The sequence below is a fragment of the Cebus imitator genome, unplaced genomic scaffold (assembly GCF_001604975.1).
Source record: "Cebus imitator isolate Cc_AM_T3 unplaced genomic scaffold, Cebus_imitator-1.0 Scaffold5, whole genome shotgun sequence".
NCBI lineage: Eukaryota > Metazoa > Chordata > Mammalia > Primates > Cebidae > Cebus > Cebus imitator.
The window spans coordinates 12,610,495-12,632,002 of record NW_016107320.1 but is presented as its reverse complement, the minus strand read 5'-3'; the positions used below and the strand labels follow the sequence as shown (position 1 = coordinate 12,632,002).

General features: G+C 44.6%; 1 protein-coding gene across 2 annotated transcripts in view; it reads left to right on the top strand.

The window, feature by feature from the left end:
- The window catches only part of RAB11FIP1 (RAB11 family interacting protein 1), a 38,993-nt gene that overhangs the window by 3,507 nt on the left and 13,978 nt on the right, over positions 1–21,508 (top strand). For both annotated transcript variants that reach the window (XM_017536397.2, XM_017536403.2), the window contains exon 2: positions 20,078–20,520. In XM_017536397.2, coding sequence (XP_017391886.1) covers positions 20,078–20,520 — 443 coding nt within the window. The remainder of the gene's footprint in view (positions 1–20,077; positions 20,521–21,508) is intronic.

Below are 21,508 nucleotides of genomic sequence, written 5' to 3'. Positions count from 1 at the left end.
ATGACATATGCTTTTAAAACACCAAACAAAGGCTAACATATAGATAGGATGCATCTAATAGGGAAGAATGTGTGGCCCATTTGTTAGGGAAAATGGAAAAGAATTGACTTTGCACTTACACATCTGTTAAGGGCCTGGGGTCTCAGTGGGTCTCAGGTAAATGGGAATTGGTTAAGTATTGTGACTGCAAAACAGACATGAATCTAAGAGGTAGAATCGGGTGACCAACATGAGGGATTCTCTGCTCAGCTCTCTAGTCTCACGTAGTTTGGAATCCTAGACTGATGGAAACCTTTTTAGGAAGCTAGACATGGTGGTTCCTACCTGTAATCCCAACATTTTGGGAGGTCGAGGCAGGAGGATCACTTGAGCTCAGGAGTTCGAGACCAGCCTAGGTAATGTGAGACCCTCAACTCTACCAAAAAAAAAAAAATTAGCCAGACATGTTGGCAGGCACCTGTAGTCCCAGCTATTCCAGAGGCTGAGGCTCATGAGAAGATCGCTTGAGCTCAAGAGTTTAAGCTTAGGGTGAACTGTGATCAGGCTACTGTACTCCAGCCTGGGCGACAGAGTGAGAGCCTGTCTCTAAAAAAAAAAAAAATCTCTGTATCTATCTACCTACCTACCTACCTATGTACCTAGCTGTCTAAATATATATGGCCGGGCGCGGTGGCTCACTCCTGCAATCACAGCAGTTTGAGAGGCCGAGACAGGTGGATCACCAGAGGTCAGGAGTTGGAGACCAGCCTGGCTAACATGGTGAAACGCCGTCTCTACTAAAAACACAAAAAATTAGCCAGGCATGGTGGCGGGTGCTGTAATCTCAGCTATTCGGGAGGTTGAGGCAGGAGAATCACTTGAACCCAGGAGGCAGAGGTTACTGTGAGCTGAGATCGCATCATTGCTCTCCAGACTGGGTGACAAGAACGATACTCTTTCGCAAAAAATAAATAAATAAGGCTGGGCACGGTGGCTCATGCCTGTAATCCCAACACATTGGGAGATGGAGGTGGGCGGATCACTTGAGGTCAGGAGTTCGAGACTAGCCTGACCAACATGGAGAAACCCTGTCTCAACTAAAAATACAAAATTAGCGGGGCATGGTGGTGCTTGCCTGTAATCCCAGCTACTTGGGAGGCTGAGGTAGGAGAATGCTTACACCCAGAGGTGGAGGTTGCTGTGAGCTGAGATCACGCCACTGCACTCCACCCTGGGCAACAAGAGCGAAACTCTGTCTGCAAGAAAAATCAAATAAAATAAAATAAATAAAAATTCAAATGAAAAACCTTTTTAGAACACTAAGAGCAACAAAATTTGGGAAAATAATTTATTAAGAATAGATTAAAACAAATATGTATGCAGCCTGCTGACTAGGCTATTGTGTAACTAAATGCCATGAAACTTAATATTTCGAGCCTTCCCCACATGAAGAGAGTGGGTGATGAAGGGCCATGTTCTTATATCTATTAAGACTCGAGGGAATTTGGTTGCATATGAAAGGAGTTAGATATTATAAAGGCTTAGATACTTTGAAGAACTGCAAGTGTAATAAGTTGCTGAAATAAATTGCCAACAGAAATGTGGGTTATATATATATAAAAAGCAAGGGCTAGACAGTTGTTTTTCTGGAAGAGTTGGATGCAGAGAAATGACATAGATGACCATAGGTGTCCATAATTCACATATTCTAAGCAATGGGTGTTTGTTTTTATACCTTTAGGTTTCCTAAGCACATTTAGATTTTGCTTAATAGGTTGGGAAATTCCAGTAATGTTATTACTGATTACATTTTTCTTTTCTTGGAATTTCCCCTAAAGATAATATTGAGCCTTACTGGAAAACTCCCCAGGTCTCACAAAGCCACAGTCCCCTCCCACTCCAGTGTAGGAAACTGAGATAGCTCAGTGCCCAAGCCTGAATTCTGTGTAACTTCTAGAATAAACAACCCTAACCTACTTATGACAAAGGAATGAAATGACTAAAAAGGATGAGAGTCCTTCAGAGTTGTTCTGGTGATGTGGAAGATATTCCATCATGTTTTTTAAATGGTATTGTTTATGATTTCATTTGTAAGGCATTCAGTTAGTATGGAGAAAGTTCTGCCTGCATTTTTTTCCCCCTTGTTTATAAAGTTCATCTTTTTTTTTTTGAGACAGGGTCTCACCCTTTCCCAGGCTGGGAGTGCAGTGGCGTGATCACAGCCTCGACCTCCTGGGTTCAAGCAATCCTTCCCCATTAGCTTCCTGAGTAGGTGGGACTACAGGCGTGTGCCACCATACAGAGCTAATTTATTTTTGTTTTCTTTGTAGAGATGGGATGTCACTGTGTTAGAGGCTTTGCTTGAACTCCTGGGCTCAAGCCATCCTCCTGCTGTAGCCTTCTGAAGTGCTAGGATTACAGGTGTGTACCACTGTGTGTGGCCTTATCCATTCTTGTAGTCAATATTTTTTAATGCCTACTATGTGCCAGGTGCTGGGTATACAGTGTAAACAATGGTGAAGGAAACAGGGATGATTCCTGCTTTCAGGAAGCCCAGAACCTTGTGGGTAGTAGGCACTAAACAAATGAACATGTAATCCCAGCACTTTGGGAGGCCGAAGTGGGAGGATCACCTGAGGTCAGGAGTTAAAGACCAGCCTGGCCAACATGGTGAAACCCCATCTCTACTAAAAATATAAAAATTAGCCCAGCGTGGGGGTGTGCACCTGTAATCCTGGCTATTTGGGAGGCCAAGGCAGGCTTGAACCTGGGAGGCAGAGGTCGCAATGAGCCGAGATTACTCCACTGCACTCCAGTGTGGAAGACAGAGTGACACTCCATTCTCAAAAAAAAAAAAATGAAAACAGAAAAACAAATGAACTCACAAATAAATTACAGCTAGTGCTCGACTTACGACCACAATTGGTTCCAACAGACGGGTCGTAACGTGATTTGGTCATAAGTTGAGTAGGCTATATGTACAGTACTGTGAAATGATGTTGTAAAAATCTTTAAGTCATATTTTATCATAATTTTCTTTCATTAGTGTTATATGTCATAATTTTCTTTGTTCATTTTATGCCATTTGTATCATCTCTACACCATTTTGTTTCTTATTTTTACATTTGTCAGGTTTTAAGTAAAACACTGCATTACCAGTACAACTGGTTTAATATTTGCAAAACATACAAAATTACAAAATACAGGTGCATACAAAAATACAAAATACAGGTGTAAAAAATACCATAGGTAACATTTTCCCAATTGCAAAGCATATCAAAAGACATAAACATGTACGAAACATTTTATTGGCCGCTGGTGCTTGGCTGCGAATCGTTGATGTCGTCATCTGAGGCAGCAGTTGGGGTTACAGGAGTTGGTTTTTTCATAAACATGGTGAGCTTTGTCTGAATTGTATGTTTCTTTTTTTCTTCATAAATTTCACGATACGGACGAAACACATTGTGCGCCATCCGTTCAATCCTTGCAAATCGTTCGATGTTTGGATCCATTGCTTCGAAATGTATAAGAAGTTTATTGGGAGGGGTTTGATGAAAAATATCCAAGACACAAAACACAAATTGCTGTACCGAGTCTGGGATAACAGTTGAAATGGTGCACGCGGAGATGGTAGCTCTGCCGGAAGCTGGTCCGCACTGTCGTACGCCCAGCTGGGCAACGTTTGCGCTGCCAGACGCGGAGCAGTCGTGGCTAGCGATTGTGGTCGTAAAGTCGAATGGTAGTAAGTTGCATAGGTCGTAAGTCGATCAATACCTGTATCACATATTGTGATAAGTACTGTGGAGGAAGAGGACAGGGAATTATAGAAGAAAAGGGAAGGAAGGACATGATTTAAAGGAGACTGCAGGTATCCTCTCTGAGGCAGACAGCTGAAAATGAAGAGGAATTTTCTAGTGAGGAGTGGAGGAAGGGGCCTGGTTGGGGAGGAGCAGACTGTGCAAAGGCCCTGAGGCAGGAATACCTGGGAAGTGGGGGAGTGCTTACGTAAGATGAGGCTGAAGAGGAAGGCAGGCTTTGCTTAGGAGGAATGGGAAGCCACTGAGTATTGAAATTAAAAGCAGTGGGGGCTCACGCCTGTAATCCTAGCACCTTGGGAGGCTGAGGCAGGTGAATCATGAAGTTAAGAGATAGAGACCATCCTGGCCAACATGGTGAAATGCCATCTCTACTAAAAACATAGAAATTAGCTGGGTGTGGTGGCACCTATAGTCTCAGTTACTCAGTAGGCTGAGGCAGGAGAATCACTTGAATGTGGGAGGCAGAGGTTGCAGTGAGCTGAGATAGTGCCACTGTGCTCTAGCCTAGCAACAGAGCAAGACTCCGTCTCAAAAAACAAACAAACAAAAACAGTGGGTTAGGCTGGGCATGGTGGCTCACACCTGTAATCCCAGTACTTTGGGAGGCCAAGGTGGGTGGATCACCTGAAGTCGGGAGTTCAAGACCAGCCTGGCCAACATGGTGAAACCCTGTCTCTACTAAAAATACAAAAATTAGTGGTGTGGTGGTGGGCACCTGTAATCCCAGCTACTCAGGCAGCTGAGGCAGGAGAATTGCTTGAACTTGGGAGGCAGAGGTTGCAGTGAGCTGGGACTGCGCTATTGCACTCTTGCCTGGTCTTGATAAATAAATAAATAAATAAATGCTATGGGTTGATGCGGTTCAATTTATTTGTCAGAGATCACCGTGGCTCTTGGGTAGAGAATGAATTTGAAGCTGGCCTAATTTAGAATTAGAGGAAATGGGAGGCTGTTGCAGTAATCTAGATGGTAGATGGTGGTGGCTTGAACTAGAATGATGGCTGTGGAGGTGGACAGAGGTGGGTGGATTTCAGAAATATCTTGGATTGGATATGGTAGGGAGGGAGGGAGAGGAAGTAATAAGAATGAACACGTAAAATCAGGAACGCTTGTTGAAAGTGAATCAGGAAGTGGCGTCTGTTTTCTTTCCCTTACAGTCACTGTGATACCAGGGTGATGTCACCATTACAAAGACAGCTTTGGGCTGTGACACCTGTGAGTGGAGTCTTCTGTTGGAGTGAATTAGTAGGAAATGCCATTGAAACCAGGGCGTGTATGTATGTGTCTGCCCGTGTTTACTGATTCAGTATGGCCAAGTCTTTGTCTTGTTACAGCAGAGCTGCTGTGATCTCATTGATGTGCTCTCACACCACAGATGAAGTCACTGCTTTATGGGATATAGGCGAACATAATATATAACAGTAGGAAAGTTAGACCCATAAATGAAAACAAATCCCAAGTAAGCGAACCAGTTAAATGTTTTTTGGATTACGAAAGGTAAGTGTGGAAGAGAGTCCTGTGCCTTTTTCATTTTACTGAAACTGTCTTTGGTTACAAAGACTTCTATTGTATTTCTATAACTCCCATCAGAGGAAGGTTTTTATAAATAGTATCTGATATGTCATTTTAATTGTAGTTATTAACTTAAAAAATGTTATAATTACATTACAAGCAATCCACATGCTTATTAAAACGCCATCAACTCCAACATGCATTTGCTGACACTACTCTTCCTCTCCATTAACGATAATCTTAGATATCCATTAAGATACTGTGGTTTTCATTGCCATACGCCCTGGAAAATTGTGCTTCTTACCCTATACTTTTGAAGGAGGGACAGCTAGCTCTGGCTTAGCTCCAGAAGGATTCAGAAGCTCTAGCTCTGAATAGATAGAGTGATGGGAGGTCCTTTTAGGACTTATCTTCATCTCAGAGCACTTCCCTAGGTGGCCTTTGGCACAGATCTCTAGACCTAAGGTCCTCTGAATTCCAACAAAATTAACACCCAGACTCTCGTATTGGCAAAGAGAGGGGTTCTGCTCTCCACAAGGTGTCCAGGCTCAGCTCTCAGGCGCCAGCTGGCTCAGGAGGAGGCCAGGCCTGACTTTGTCCTGTTTTCTTCTGGGACAAGGACCATGTCTGTCGTGTCCTTTGCTGTGTCACCCAGCACAGCAGGGGCTCAATAAACATGTCTTTGAAGGAGGCAGTGGTTGTGGTTCCTGTAGGCGCAGGGCAGGCAGTAGATTGCCTGGGTGAACCTGGAGAAGCGTTTAATCTTACATTTAATCAGGTAGATTACAGACTGGGGATGTCTGAAGTATGAAATCAAAGCTCTGCTTCTTTCAGTTTCCCAGTTTGGGGTATGGCTTCGTGGTCAGTGCCTCTTTCTTCCTTCCTTCTTTTCTTTTTTTTGTTGGAGTTTTGCTCTTGTTGCCCAAACTGGAGTGCAATGCCGCAATCTCGGCTTATTGCAACCTCCGCCTCCTGGATTCAAGCGATGATTCTCCTTCCTCAGCCTCCTGAGTACCCTTTTCTTAACACTGAAGAAGCAGGTTACCTTCTGCGGCTTGCTGGCTAATGATGCCTGTGGCAAAGGAGGCAGTTTTCACCACTAATGAGACAGAAATTCCTCTCCTGCAGGGAGACGCCTGTTGATAATCTGTTAGAGGAAAATCAAGGGCTTTAGTCTCCAGGGTGTTCCTGAGGGACACATTTAGGAATGCGCCTGCAGAGAGAAAAAAGGCAGTGGTAATTATCTTTTCCTGAATGCTGGCCTTTGAATGGAGTAGAGGGAAGGCATTTATAAGAAACCCCCCAAAAATATTTCTAGAGGTATGACTGCCACACACACTTCACTTTTCAAAAAGGACATGGCTAGCCTCTATGTAGAACAATGAAGGCCTCTAGAAAGCCTGGTCTAAAGAGGCCTCTGGTTCTTATAAAAGAATGGGCATCCTGTGTGAAATACAGTAGCAGCAGGCTGGGGCCCCGACGTTGCTTCAGACTGCCCCTTTTCCATTCAGAGACTGTGACATGTGGTTCACCAAAATAGAACTTTTCGTTTTTACTAATCATTTGTTATTGAAACAGAATTTAGAAACGCTTTTGGTGTTACCGGGTGCAGTGACTCACACTTGTAATCCCACCAAGGTGGGCGGATCACTTGAGGTCAGCAGTTTGAGACCAGCGTGGCCAACATGTTGAAACCCCGTTTCTGCTAAAAATACAAATATTAGCCAGGCGTGGTGGCATGCACCTGGTATCCCAGCTTCTCAGGAAGCTGAGGCAGGAAAATCACTTGAACCTGGGAGGCTGAGGTTGCAGTGAGCCGAGATCACGCCACTGCACTCCAGCCTGGGTGACAGAATGAGACTCTGTCTCAAGGGAAAAAAAAAAGAAATGCTTTTGGTGTAATTTTTTCCCCTTCCTTTGGACTTACCTTGCTTATGGAATAAATCACAGATACTCTGCTCCCTTGCCAGGAACTCTCATAGAAAGAAGTATGGGAGTTTGTGTGGTGAGGAGGGGCTGAGTGTTCTCTGATGTTGGTCATACGGAAGTTTGTTTTTCTTTTGTCCTGGTTAAGGGATGGTGAACCAAACTATTGCATTTTCTTTTGCCATTCTTTTTTTTTCTTTGAGACAGACTCACTCTGTCACCCAGGCTGGAGTGCAGTGGCGTGATCTTGGCTCACTGTAACCTCCACCTCCTGGGTTTAAGCAATTCTCCTGCCTCAGCCTCCCAAGTAGCTGAGATTACAGGTACATGCCACCACAACTGGCAATTTTTGTATTTTTAGTAGAGATTGGATTTTACTGTGTTGGTCAGGCTGGTCTTGAACTCCTGACCTCATTATCCACCCACCTCAGCCTCCCAAAGTGCTGGGATTACAGATGTGAACAACTGAGCCCGGCTTCTTTTTCTATTCTTAAAGTCTCTTTGTGTGAGGACCCCCTGTTGCCACGAGACACTATTCTTTGACAGAACAAATAAATGCATCAGTGGCATTTACATTTGAGCAAGAGGTGAGATACTGGATTTGATGGTAGGAGAGTAACATGTGTGGCTTTTTGAGATTGGTAAATCACGATGGTGAGTGTGGTAGACATGTTTAAAAATGAGTTAATTTTTCTAATTTTTAGAGAATTGTTAAAGATGCTTGGTATTTCCTTTAGTCTTCACCTACAAGAAATTTCATATTAGTTTATACTTAGAAAACCTGTCTTGATTCATAGACTTAATTACACCATCTTGGCACATTTCCGAGAGTTCAAGAGCCCTCTGTTTCTTGTCTCTTTCTTCCCTGCATAGAAACCCTGAAGGGGTCCATGAGGATCATGACATTGCTCGAGAAGTTCCAGAAAGTATACATTGAGGGGCCAAAGCAGTGGTGGCTCAGTCCTGTGATCCCAGTACTTTGGGACGCCGAGGTGGGAGGATCACTTGAGTCTAGGAGTTTAAAACCAGCTTAAGCAAGATGGTGAGACCCTGTCTCTACAAAAAATAAAACATTAGCAGGATGTGGTGGCACACACCTGTAATCCTAGCTACTGATAGGCTGAGGTGGGAGGATTGCTTGAGCCTGGAAGGTTGAGGCTGCAGTGAGTCATGATGGCATCACTGCACTCCAGCTTGGGCAACAGAGCAAGATCCCGTCTAAAAAAATTAAAAACAAATATATATATATATATATATATATATATATATATATATATATTTTAAAGTACACACTGATCATTTTTTGTATATTTTTTAACTTTGGAAATTCAGCTGGGCGCAGTGGCTCACGCCTGTAATCCCAACACTTTGGGAGGCCAAGTGGAGGGGGGCGGATAACCTGAGGTCAGGAGTTTGAGACCAGCCTGGCCAACATGGTGTCTCTATTAAAGACACAAAAATTAGCCAGGTGAAGTGGTGGGCACCTATAACCCCAGTTACTCAGGAGGCTGAGGCAGAAGAATTGCTTCAACCCAGGAGGCAGAGGCTGCAGTGAGCTGAGATCACGCCACTAAACTCCAGCCTGGGCAACAGAATGAGACTCTGTCTCAAAAGATAGAGAAATAATTTTGGAAACTATATAATACAAACCAATTTTGGAAGTGAGTCTTTTCTGCTCCCTTCAAATGCAAATCATTGTTATTTACATTTGGTGGGTAAGTTAGGGTAGTTAGGAATATGGTCTGTCGAAACTGTTAATATCCTAAGTTCCCCTCTGATAACCTCTAAATGGGTAGATAAACTATGGCATATACCCACTTCACAGAATATCATTTAGCCATTCAAAATGATGTTTGTCAATTATAAAAGGCAATAATGTATAATGTACTACAAAGAAAATTGCGTGTGTACAGCTAAGTAGTAATTATAGCTAAGACTTATGGCCAGGTACTGTTCTAAGCACTTTACATATATTAAACCACTTAATCTTCCTAGCATTCGTATGAGGTGGGTGCTCCTAACCTTGTTTCAGAAGAGGAGCCTGGCCCACAGAGAGGTTAAATATCTTGCCTAAGATTTCTCAGCTGATAGTTGTTAAAATGTATGGGGAAAAAAGACTTCAAGAAGATTTATAAAAAGGCAATAGATTAGCGTGGGACTGAGTCAATTTTTGCTCTTTTTTTTTTTTTGAGATGGCATCTCGCTCTGTTGCCCAGGCTGGAGTGCAGTGGCGTAATCTCGTCTCACTCCACCCTCCGCTTCCCAGGTTGAAGCAATTCTCGAGCCTCAGCCTCCCGAGTAGCTGGGATTACAGGCGCGTACCACCACACCAGCTATTTTTGTATTTTTAGTAGAAGTGGGTTGGCCAGACTGGTCTTGAACTCCTGACCTCAAGTGATCCGCCCACCTTGGCCACCCCAAAGTGCTGGGATTACAGGTGTGAGCCACTGCAGCTGGCTGTCATTTACCAGTTCTTAGAATTCAGTTTGGTGCCTACAAACAGCCTTTCCATGATGCTGAAGGGGCTGTTTTAGGGTTTCGGGCCAAAAAACGAGCCATGACCCATTTGCTACTCTCATGATTTACCAGTTTTTCCAAGTAGCTGACAATGGGCAGAGGGCAAGGTCTAGGTAGGCAAGGTTGGCTGATGGGTAATTCTGTGTTCAGAGTTAGATGATGATGACAAGCCACCTTGTTCAATACCAGCACTCGTTAAACTGCGTAGCTTCTGGAAGGTACACAGCACAAACGTTTTATAGGTCATAAACATTTCTATCTGTTTGCTGTGCATTGCTTCTAGGTGACCAGAAGGAAAGACTGGACATTTTACCCATATGGAATAACTCCTTTTCAGACCCTTTTTAAAAGATGTTCTCAACTGCTAACCACATGATTTTTAGCCTAATTTTTTATTTCCCAGGGAAGACAGTTCATGAACTGCTTTTGAAGCTACTTCATCTAAGAAAGATTGTGTCCTCTGTCCCACACTAGGTCCAGGGTGGTTCTGTTCTTCCTGCTTCTTTCCTCACTTGAAGCCATCATCCCCTGTGTCACGATGCCTGGTTAACGTGCAGATGACTCACTCTATAAGTCAGGGTTGGGATTTTGTACAGCAAAGGAAGTAGGCAGTCCTCACTGGATGTCCAGACTGGATGCAGAAACAACGATCCCTTGAAATGAACACTGATACATGTAAAGTGTGGAAGTAATCCAGAGAGCTGGTGATGCTCTTTGCCTGGCCTTTCCTGGAGACTCCTGTGTTTAATATGGGGATGCAGGATTTATTCACTTGCTGAACAGGCCCTAGATAGGTAGTTCTGAAACCTTATTTGTATGTGAATTGTTATTTGTGATGAATTGATACTTCAGCAGGAGTTTCAGCTAATTAATTTCTCTCATTGCCCCAATGTAACAAACGCTTTGTGATCTTGGGTGAGCCTGTTCTCTGTCCCATCGCAGGGTCAGCTTTTTAGTCCGCTTCATTCTCTGTATTTTCAGCGTCTGGCGTGTAAAAACATTGGAACTGAATCTCTGAAGGCATCATTTCTGTGTGTGTGTCTGCTCTCCAGAATGTTTTAAAGGGAGAAAACATGCTCATTTCAGCGGCAGAAAGATTATTTTTAAGACATACCAGTCAGTCCTTTATCACAGTAATCGTGAATGCCTGCAGGGGTGCACGGGAAGGCTTTTCATTTCCCAATAGCAAGAACCACACTGCCCTGACCCCGCCACATTCCCACAGAAGGCTCCTGGGATGGGATCAGCTCTGGGTGTGTTTGAGAAGCCAACTCTATGTTCTGAGGCACACGGCCCTCAGAATGGGGAATGTTGGATGGTCTTAGCTCTTCCAGAAGGACTGCAAATCCCGGGAGATGCCACAGCATGGATCCAGGCACCGGCTCCCAGCGGGCTACCCGGGAAGTGGGCGTGCCCTGCACCCTGCTCTTGTGTGTGGGCGTAGGCTTGTGTTTTTTCTGCGGGGTACTTAGTTCATTCTTTTTCTGTGTTCCCTTATTTCTCTTCATAAGACATCTTTTTGAAAGTGTCGAAAGCGTAAATGACTTTTTGTATACTTTTAGCTGTTGTCTTTTCTTGGGTTTGTCTAAAAAAATAAAATCCCCCAAAAGAAAAACCGCAGAGTAGCCTGTTTGGATAATACACAGTTCTGCTTGTCTATGGCGAGACCACCACTTGGGAGGGTGTTATAAAACTGATAATAGTGGTTGTCTCTGGCACGGAGACAGAGGGGCGTGGAATCAGGAGGGGTACGAAGATGGAATTTTTCATCCTATACCATTTTGTAGAATTTGAATTTTTACCCAATGCCTGTTATTACTTAAAAATATAGGTTGGGTTCAGTGGCTCACACCTGTAATCCCAGCACTGAGAGACTGAGGGGAGAGGATCCCGTGTGGCCAGGAGTTTAAGACCAGTCTGGGCAGCATAGCCAGACCCTATTTCCAAACAAAACAAAACAAAAACTAGCTGGCCTAGCGGTTCACACCTGTAATCCTGGCACTTCGGGAGGCTGAGACAGGCAGATCACTTGAGGTCAGGAGTTTGAGACCAGTCTGGCCAACATGGTAAAACCCTGTCTCTACTAAAAATACAAAAGTTAAGGCCGGACGTGGTGGCTCACGCCTGTAATCCAAGCACTTTGGAGGCCAAGGCGGGCGGCTCACCTGAGGTCGGGAGTTCAAGACCAGCCTGACCAACATGGTGAAACCCCGTCTTTAAAAAAAAAAAAGTACAAAAGTTAGCTGGGTGTGGTGACACATGCCTGTAATCCCAACTACTCTGGAGGCTGAGGCACGAGAATTGCTTGAACCCAGGAGGTGGAGGTTGCAGTAAGCCGAGATCATGCCACTGCACCCCAGCCTGGGTGACAGAGCAAGACTCTGTCTCAACAAAACAGCAACAACAACAAAAACTAGTTAGGTGTGGTGGCACATGCGTTTAGCCCCAGTTCCTCAAGAGGCTGAGGTGGGAGCGTGGCTTAAGCCCAGGATTTCAAAGCTCCTGTGAGCTATGAATGTGTACTGCACTCCAGCCTGGACAACAGAGCAAGACCCTGTCTCAAAATATGTATGTGTATATAGTTTTTAGAAATTTTATGTCACTTTCTACATATCCAGAGATCCTTTCAATTCTTGCAGGACTGAGTTTAATGACAAGTAATAATAATTTGCTTATTGAAGGGATCATTTGGGTTTTTTGTTGTTGTTCTTTTAAGATGAAGAATCACTCTGTCGCCCAGGCTGGAGTGCAGTGGTGTGATCTCGGCTTGCTTTAATCCCCACCTCCTGGGTTCAAGCAAGTCTCTGCCTCAGCCTCCTGAGTAGTTGGGATTATAGGCGCCCGCCGCCACACCCAGCTGTTTTTTGTATTTTTAGTAGTGACAGGGTTTCACCGTCTTGGCCAGGCTGGTCTTGAACTCCTGACCTCATGATCCATCTGCCTCAGCATCCAGTGCTGGGATCAGAGGCGTGAGCCACCGCGCCCGGCTGGATCATTTGATTTTTACTTTTGATAGGTGGCAAGATTTTTTCAGAATATGGGCTTAAAAATAAACTTGCTATATTGGGATTATGGTTCTCTTTCTCTGCACTTTGGACCAGGAAAATGGACCCAACCCTGATTTCTGAGATAATTCAAGCTTTCTTGGCCTATGTGAAAGATAATACAGGAACACACCCATGCCACCATCACATGTGGTGTTGCTATGCTGGGAATTTATTATTTATGAGCTACCTCTGTGAGGTGCAGGAATTAAGTGAACTGAAAACACATGGGCAGAAACACTTAGAAACTGAGTTGATCTTAAATATAAAAACCCACAGATCTGTTCTTCTGGTTTGGGATTTCTTAGAGTGAGATATTCAAGCACTGTGGCTTTCACTGTCTTATGAAAGTATGCTGTATCAGACATCCCTTGCTTAAACTGTTTTTGAATTTCAGGATAATATTGCTAGTAAAAGAAATAATGTAATGCCACCGGGCACAGTGGCTCACACCTGTTATCCCAACACTTTGGGAGGCTGAGGCAAGTGGATCACTTGAGGTCGGGAGCTCGAGACCAGCCTGATTGACATGGAGAAACCCCGTTTCTACTAAAAATACAAGATTAGCTGGGCGTGGTGGCACATGCCTGTACTCCCAGTTACTAGGGAGGCTGAGGCAGGAGAATTGCTTGAGACTGGGAGGTGGTGGTTGCAATGAGCTGAGATGGTGCCATTGCACTCCAGCCTGGGCAACAAGAGTGAAACTCCATCTCAAAAAAAAAAAAAAAAGGAAAAGAAAGAAAAGAGAAAGAAACAATAATTGGTCGAGTGCGGTGGCCTACACCTGTAGGCCCCTATGGCTGAGGCAGGCAGATCACCTGAGGTGAGGCGTTCGAGACCAGCCTGGCCAACATAAAATTAGCTGGACGTAGTTGCTCATGCCTGTGGTCCCAGCTACTTAGGAAGCTGAGGCAGGAGAATCACTTGAACCCAGGAGGAAGAGGTTGCAGTGAACTGAGATTGTGCCACTGCACTCCAGCCTGGGCAACAGAGCGAGACTCAGTCTCTCAAACTCCCCCCCCAAAAAAAAACAAAAAACCCCAAAACAAGTCTTGTTTTCCTTTCCAGCTTTAATACATAGGGCACAAGATTTGTAAAACTTCTGCCTTTTTGCCTGGGCTGTTTCCCTGCCAGCCTGTGATTCAGCCTGTTTGACATCCTTCGGTAGCCCCTTGGCTGTGCCTCGCTACGTGGTATTTGGTTTTAGGTTTGCTTGTGAAATTAAGCAGCAAGAACAGTTGGTGACATTTTTATTTGTACTTCCTAATGGTGTTAGAAGTTTCCAAAGCAAATCCCACTGTAGGGCCCGGGGATTGGACCTGAAGATCAGGGAGGGTTCTGGAATTGGTTGTAGCTTTCCTCAAAAACCACTAGGAAGTGCAAACAAAACCTCACTGATATACCTTTGGAAAGGCAAGGCTGGCCCTTGGAATTGTCAAGTGGCTGCGTTGCAGGAAAGGGGTCCTGATCCAGACCCCAAGAGAGGGTTTTTGGAGCTCCCGCAAGAAAAAATTCAGGGGAAGTCTGCAGTGCAAGGTAAAAACAAGTTTATTAAGAAAGTAAAGTAGTGAAAGTACAGCTTCCCCAGAGACAGAGTAGGACGTTCCGCCCTAGGTACTATGCTTATTTTTATACAGGATAAAAAGATCATGGAAAGATGTGCCCTGCTACAGGGGTTTGTGATAAGGGATTAATTTCCTTAATTACTATTTTTAGTAATTTTGCAGTAATCAATATTATTATCTTTAAAGCAAAATTAGGAATGCCTTGTTCTCCAGATATTGGGACATTAGGACCCTCCCAAGTCTGAGTTTGTTTAGTAATCATTATCAGTCTGTTCCCTTAACTGGAAACATCTAGAAGCTAGGAGTACCTAACTTTCTGGGACTGCAGCCCAGCAAGTCCCAGCCTCATTTTCCTAGCCCTCACTCAAGATGGAGTTGCTCTGGTTTGAACGCCTCTGACAGCTTCTTTGGAGGCCTGTTGCATTTTTGCATCCCCAGGGAGGGTTAATAGAAGGGGCTGTGTGGAAGGGCCGTGGAGAAGGCCTGCCTGACGCTCCTGCCCTGGGTGGGGAGGTGAAGCGCGCTGCCCGCCTGCGGTTGACGAGGTCATCGAAACCTCCTCAGTCAGCATTTAGCAACTTCTCCTTTTCAGGTGCCTGCAATTGGTATTTACAAAAGCTAAACACCCTTCATCACCAAGGCTACCATTTACCACATGACTGTCAGAAAAATACAAGTAATCCTCTCAAAACCGAAGTGACAAATATGCAAACTATTCCAGGCCAGGCCCTGGAAAGAGGATTGGAAAGATACTAGGCTGGCAGGGGTGACTTTGTGTATAAAGACTTTGCATCTTGCACTTGAGCCTGGGAGTTCAAGGCTGCAGTATGCTATGATCCCACTACTGCACTCCAGCCTGGGCAACAGAGTGAGACTCTGTTGCAAAAAAAAAGAAAAAAAAAAAAGGCCTTGCATCTTGTTAACAGCTACCACTCCCTGCTTGCCCAGCTCTGGACTGGGTTTATAAAAACCATAAGAGATTTCTGTTCTAAAGGTCCAAAATTATAGCTTATGTAATTTTATCCTTTCTTGGCTGTATTTTGTGAATTCATTTTAAGTTCTTGATGACTTTGTGTACATACTAGCCTTTAAGTCATCTTAATGATTTACAACTGATGGCAGGCTGTGTTAGTTTCTTCCCTTTCTTCTTTCTTTCTTTTTTTTTTTTTTTTTTTTTTTTTTTTTTTTTTTTTTTTTTTTTTTTTTTTTTTTTTTTTTTTTTTTTTTTTTTTTTTTGAGATGGAGTCTTGCTCTGTCGCCCAGACTGGAGTGCAGTGGTTCTATCTTGACTCACCGAAACCTCTGCGCTCCCCCCACCCCTAGTGATTCTCCGGCTTCGGCCTCCTAAGTAGCTGGGACTACAGGCACGTGCCACCACACCCAGCTAATTTTTGTATTTTTAGTAGAGACGGGGTTTCACCATGTTGACCAGGATGGTCTCGATCTCTTGACCTCGTGATCCACCCGCCTCGGCCTCCCAAAGTGCTGGGATTACAGGCTTGAGCCACCGCGCCCGGCCTTTTTTTTTTCTTTTTTGAGATGGAGTCTTGCTCTGTCGCCCAGACTGGAGTGCAGTGGTTCTATCTTGACTCACCGAAACCTCTGCGCTCCCCCCACCCCTAGTGATTCTCCGGCTTCGGCCTCCTAAGTAGCTGGGACTACAGGCACGTGCCACCACACCCAGCTAATTTTTGTATTTTTAGTAGAGGCGGTGTTTCACCATGTTGGTCAGGCTGGTCTCAAACTCCTGACCTCGTGATCTGCCCACCTCAGCCTCCCAAAGTGCTGGAATTAGAGGCATGAGCCACTGTGCCCAGGCCTGTTCTTTCCTCTGTGGACATTTAAATTAGAAGCTTAAATGTTTCTCAAAAAGAATTTAAATTTGAGGCCCCTTTCTCTATGTTACAAGAGATGGCCTGTCAAAGGTAAATTAGTAGAGAATTTAAAGCAGGAATCTTGGTGCAGGGGAGAGAATAGGAGCTGTAGGGAAACTGATTTGGAATCCTAGCTGTACCCTATAATGATTGCAAGACTTTGTGCTAATTTTCAGACTTCTGAGCTTCAATTTCTTCATCTGTAAAATGGGTATAAAAACCACTCTGTGTCGTTCTTGTGAGGCTGAAATGAGGATATTTCTGAGCCTATGCAGTGTCAGTATACCGTAGGTGCTATTTAGGTGTTAGGTTTCTACTTTCCCCTGCACCTTCCCTCTAAGTGTTGAAGGAACCATAGCAGTGGGGGCAGGGATCCGCGCTGTGAGCAAGCTGCCAGCCACAGCTGAAGGGGAAAGAGGAAGTTGTGCTCATTTGGGCAAAACCATCATTTCCTTAAAGCCCACAACCATTGGCCCTTAAATAGGTCACTGAAAAGAATATCAGAATGTGAGATCTCAGTTTGCAAGGGCGACCTGGTGGACAACTCTTTATAAACCAAGCATTTGGAGTTATTTGTCCCATTGTATGGTCTTGCTACTAACTGGGCTTATTATTATTATTTTTTAAGAGATAGGGTCTCACTCTGTTCCGCAGGCTGGAGTACAGTGGCGCAATCATAGCTCTTACTATAGCCTCGAACTCCTGGACTCAAGTAATCCTCCTGCTTCAACCTCCTGAGTAGCTGGGACTATAGGCGTGCACCACTGCACCTAGCTAATTAAAAAAAAATTTTTTTTAGCCAAGCTTGGTGGCTCATGCCAAAGTGGGTGAATCACTTGAGTTCAGGAGTTTGAGAGCAGACTGGCTAACATGAGGAAACCCCATCTCTTCTAAAAATACAAAAAATAGCCAGGCATTGTGGCACACGCCTGTAGTACCAGCTACTCAGGAGGCTGAGGCCGGAGAATTGTTTGTGTGCAGGAGACAGAGGTTGCAGTGAGCGAAGATCATGCCACTGCACTCCATCCAGCCTGGGCAACAGAGCGAGACTCTGTCTCAAAAAAACACACACATATATATGTGTATATATACATGTTTTTTAGAGAAGTGGGATCTTGCCTTGTTGCTTAGGATCTTGCCTTGTTGCTTATACTGATCAGTGAGATCAGTATAAGCAACAAGGCAAGATCCCACTCTTGAATCCAACCAATCCTCCTGTCTCAGCCTCCTGAAGCACTGAGATTATAGGTGTGAGCCATTGTACCCAGCCTGGCTCACATTCTTACAGTTCACTAAAAGTATAGGGCTCTTAGATGGAAAATGAATGCCATGAGGAGATTTCCTTTTTTGGAAGTTTGTCTTTCAGGGGAGCTGGACTTATATCATGTCATTTGCCACATCTTGAAGTAGATCGCAAATGACCAAGTGTAATACTTGGATAGTGTTTGAAGTGTTCCTTTTTCTGATTATTAAGCTAGGGAAGAAGGCTTCCTTTTCAATTCCCCATTTGTTTTATTGTGGTAAAACACATATAAAATTAAATTTACCATTTTATCCCTTTATTTTTTTTTTGAGACAGAATTTTGCTCTGTCGCCCAGGCTGGAGTGCAGTGCACAATCTCAGCTCACTGCAACCTCCGCTTCCTGGGTTCAAGCGAATCTCCTGCCTCAGCTTCTAGATTAGCTAGGATTACAAGATGTGCCATGATGCCTGGGTATTTTTTGTATTTTTAGTAGAGACAGGGTTTCACCATGTTGGCCAGGCTGGTCACAAACTTCTGATCTCAAGTGATCTGCCCACCTCGGCCTCCCAAAGTGCTGGGATTACAGGTGGGAGCCACCACTCCCGGCCCCATTTTTAAGTGTGCAGTTCAGTGTCATTAAGAACATTCGTGCTGTTCTGTGACCATAACCACCATCCATCTTCAGAACTTTTAAATTTTCCCCCACTGAAGCTCTATACCCATCAAACATTAATTCCTCATTCTTTCCTTCCCCTCTGGCAATCACCATTCTACTTTCTGCCTCAATGAATTTGACTACCCCAGGAACCTCACATAAGCAGACTCATAAAGTATTTGTCATTTTCTAACTGACTGATTTCACTCTTTTTTTGAGATGGAGTCTGGTTCTGTTGCAGTGGCATGCTCTCAGCTCACTGCAACCTCTGCTTCTTGGGTTCAAGCAATTCACCTGCCTCATCCTCCTGAGTAGCTGGGATTACAGGCACTCACCACCACGCCTGACTAATTTTTGCATTTTTAGTAGAGACCGAGTTTCGCCATGTTGGCCAGGCTGGTCTCGAGCTCCTGACCTCAGGTGATCTGCCTGCCTCTGCCTCCCAAAGTGTTGGGATTACAGGTGTGAGCCACTGCACCTGGCCTGATTACACTCTTTTTAAAAATTCTTTATTTGTATTTATTTATTTTTAGAAACAGGGTCTCACTTTGTCACCCAGACTGGAGAGCAGTGGTACAATTATAGCTCACTGCAACCTCAAACTCCTAGGCTCATGTTGAGCAGCTGGAACTATAGGCGCATACCACCATGCCGGCTAATTTTTAATTTCTTATAGAGATGGGGTCTTGCAGTGTTGCCCAGGCTGGTCTTGAACTCCTGGCCTCAAGTGATCCTCTTGGCTCAGGCTCCCAAAGCTCTGGGATTAACATGTGTGACCCACCATGCCCGGCCCCCTCCCCACCTTTTTTTTTTTTTAATTCTGTCTTGTATGTTTTATTACTCCCTAGCAAGGACTATTCCTTACTACAAACTTGATTTTCTCTGAGATTTAATTATACATTTGCATGCCACCCTTCTTAGCTGTTTGTATATGATCTTTGCTTTATTTATTTTTTTTTTTTTTTGAGGTGGAGTCTCACTCTGTCCCCAGGCTGGAGTGCAGTGTCATGATCTCAGCTCACTGCAACATCTGCCTCCTGGGTTCAAGGGATTCTCCTGCCTCAACCTTCCGAGTAGCTGGGACTACAGGCATGTGCCATGACACCTGGCTAATTTTTTATATTTTTAGTATAGACAGGGTTTCACCATATTGGCCAGGCTGTTCTCGAACTCTTGACCTTGTGATCCACCTACCTGGGCCTCCCAAAGTGCTGGGATTACAGGCGTGAGCCACTGCGCCTGGCCCTGATCTTTGCATTTTTACTCTACTGAAGGAAAACTTCAGTCATTGGAAGTGATTCCATGGAATATTTTTTTTCTTTATTTTTAGAATGAGCTCTTTATTGAATCAGGATTTTACATTATTATATGCTAAGTACAACACCAGATCCTATCTTTGTCTAGTACATGTCTTCTTAAAAATAAAAGTGCAAAATAAAATAAAACGAACAAAAGAAATACAAATAAAAGTGCAAATTCTGCCCTTTACCGGGTGCAGTGGCTCATGCCTGTAATCCCTGCGCTTTGGGAGGCTGAGGCGGGCAGATCACCTGAGGGTCAGGAGTTGGAGTCCAGCCTGGCTAACATGGCGAAACCCCGTCTTTACTAAAATACAAAAATTAGTCGGACATGGTGACCAGTGCCTGTAATCTCAGCTACTCAAGAGGCTGAGGCAGACGAATCTCTTGAAGCTGGGAGGCAGAGGCTGCAGTGAGCCAAGATCACAACATTTCACTCCAGCCTAGGTGACAGAGCAAGACTCTGTCTTAAAAAAAAAGAAAAAAAAATCTGCTTTCATCTGGATCTCCCCAAAGAGAAGCCCTAAGAATGCATGCATGGAACAGATTGCTGGTAGCAGAGAAGAGAGGCCAGTTCATGGAGACTGTGAACATTGTTGCAGTCTCTTCCATTCAAATGTAACTCCTCAGCCTTTCTCCTTTCAGGTGGTATAAGCTGAAGTCCAAACCAGGAAAGAAAGACAAGGAGCGAGGAGAAATTGAAGTTGACATCCAGTTTATGAGAAACAACATGACTGCCAGCATGTTTGACCTTTCCATGAAAGACAAATCTCGGAATCCATTTGGAAAACTGAAGGACAAGATCAAGGGGAAGAATAAGGACAGTGGGTCAGACACCGCCTCTGCCATCGTCCCCAGCACGACACCCTCAGTCGACAGCGATGATGAGTCTGTGCCCAAAGACAAGAAAAAGAAATCAAAGATCAAGACCCTGTTTTCCAAGTCAAATCTGCAGAAAACGCCCCTTTCCCAGTCCATGTCTGTCCTGCCGACTTCAAGGCCAGAAAAAGTGCTGCTTCGTCCCGGAGACTTTCAGTCCCAGTGGGAGGAAGATGACAATGAGGATGAGTCCTCCTCGGCCTCAGACGGTGAGTTTCTGCCTCTTCTCTCTTGACCTCTCTTCCTCCACTTAGCCTGCTTCGTTCTGAGAGAGAAGAAGCGGACAAATCTTAAGATAAAGAGTTTAATTCAGTTCCTCAGTTACAAAATCATGGTGGTGGTGGTGATGATAATGGCGAGTAATCTTGGTTAAGATGCCCTCTCTGAGCAGGTGCAGTGGCTCACGCCTGTAATCCCAGCACTTTGGGAGGCTGAGGCAGGCAGATCACCTGGGATCAGGAGTTCAAGACCAGCCTGGCCAACATGGCGAAACCCCATCTCTACAAAAATACAAAAATTAGCTGGGTATGGTGGTGTGTGCCTGTAATCCCAGCTTCTCGGGAGGCTGAGGCAGGATAATTGCTTGAACCCAAGAGGCAGAGGTTGCAGTGAGCCGAGATCGCACCATTGCACTCCAGCCTGGGTGATAGATCGAGACTTCGTCTCAAAAAATCAAAACCAAAAAACAAATGATGCCCTCTCTAAGGTCAGGCATGGTGGCCCACTCCTGTAATCTTGGGACTATGGGAGGCCAAGGGAGGCAGATCTCTTGAGCCCAGGAGTTCAAGACCAGCCTGGGCAACTTGGTGAAACCCTATCTCTACAAAACATACAAAAATTAGCCAGGTGTGATGACACACACCTGTAGTCCCAGCTACTCAGGAGGCTGGGGTAGGAGAATTGCTTGAGCTCAGGAAGTAGAGGCTGCAGTAAGCTGTGATCATGCCACCACACTCCAGCCTGGGTGACAGAATGAAAAAAAAAATGTCCTCTTTCTTTTCATTTTAAATATTTTTTGTTTGTTTATTTTAGAGACAGGGTCTGCTCTATTGCCCAGGCTGGAGTGTAGTGGCGCAATCATAGCTTACTGCAGCCTCCAACTCCTTGGCTCAAGGCATCCTCCCACCTTGGCCTCCTAAGGAGCTGGGACTATAGGTGTGCACCATCACACCTGGCTAATTAAAAAAATTTTTTTTT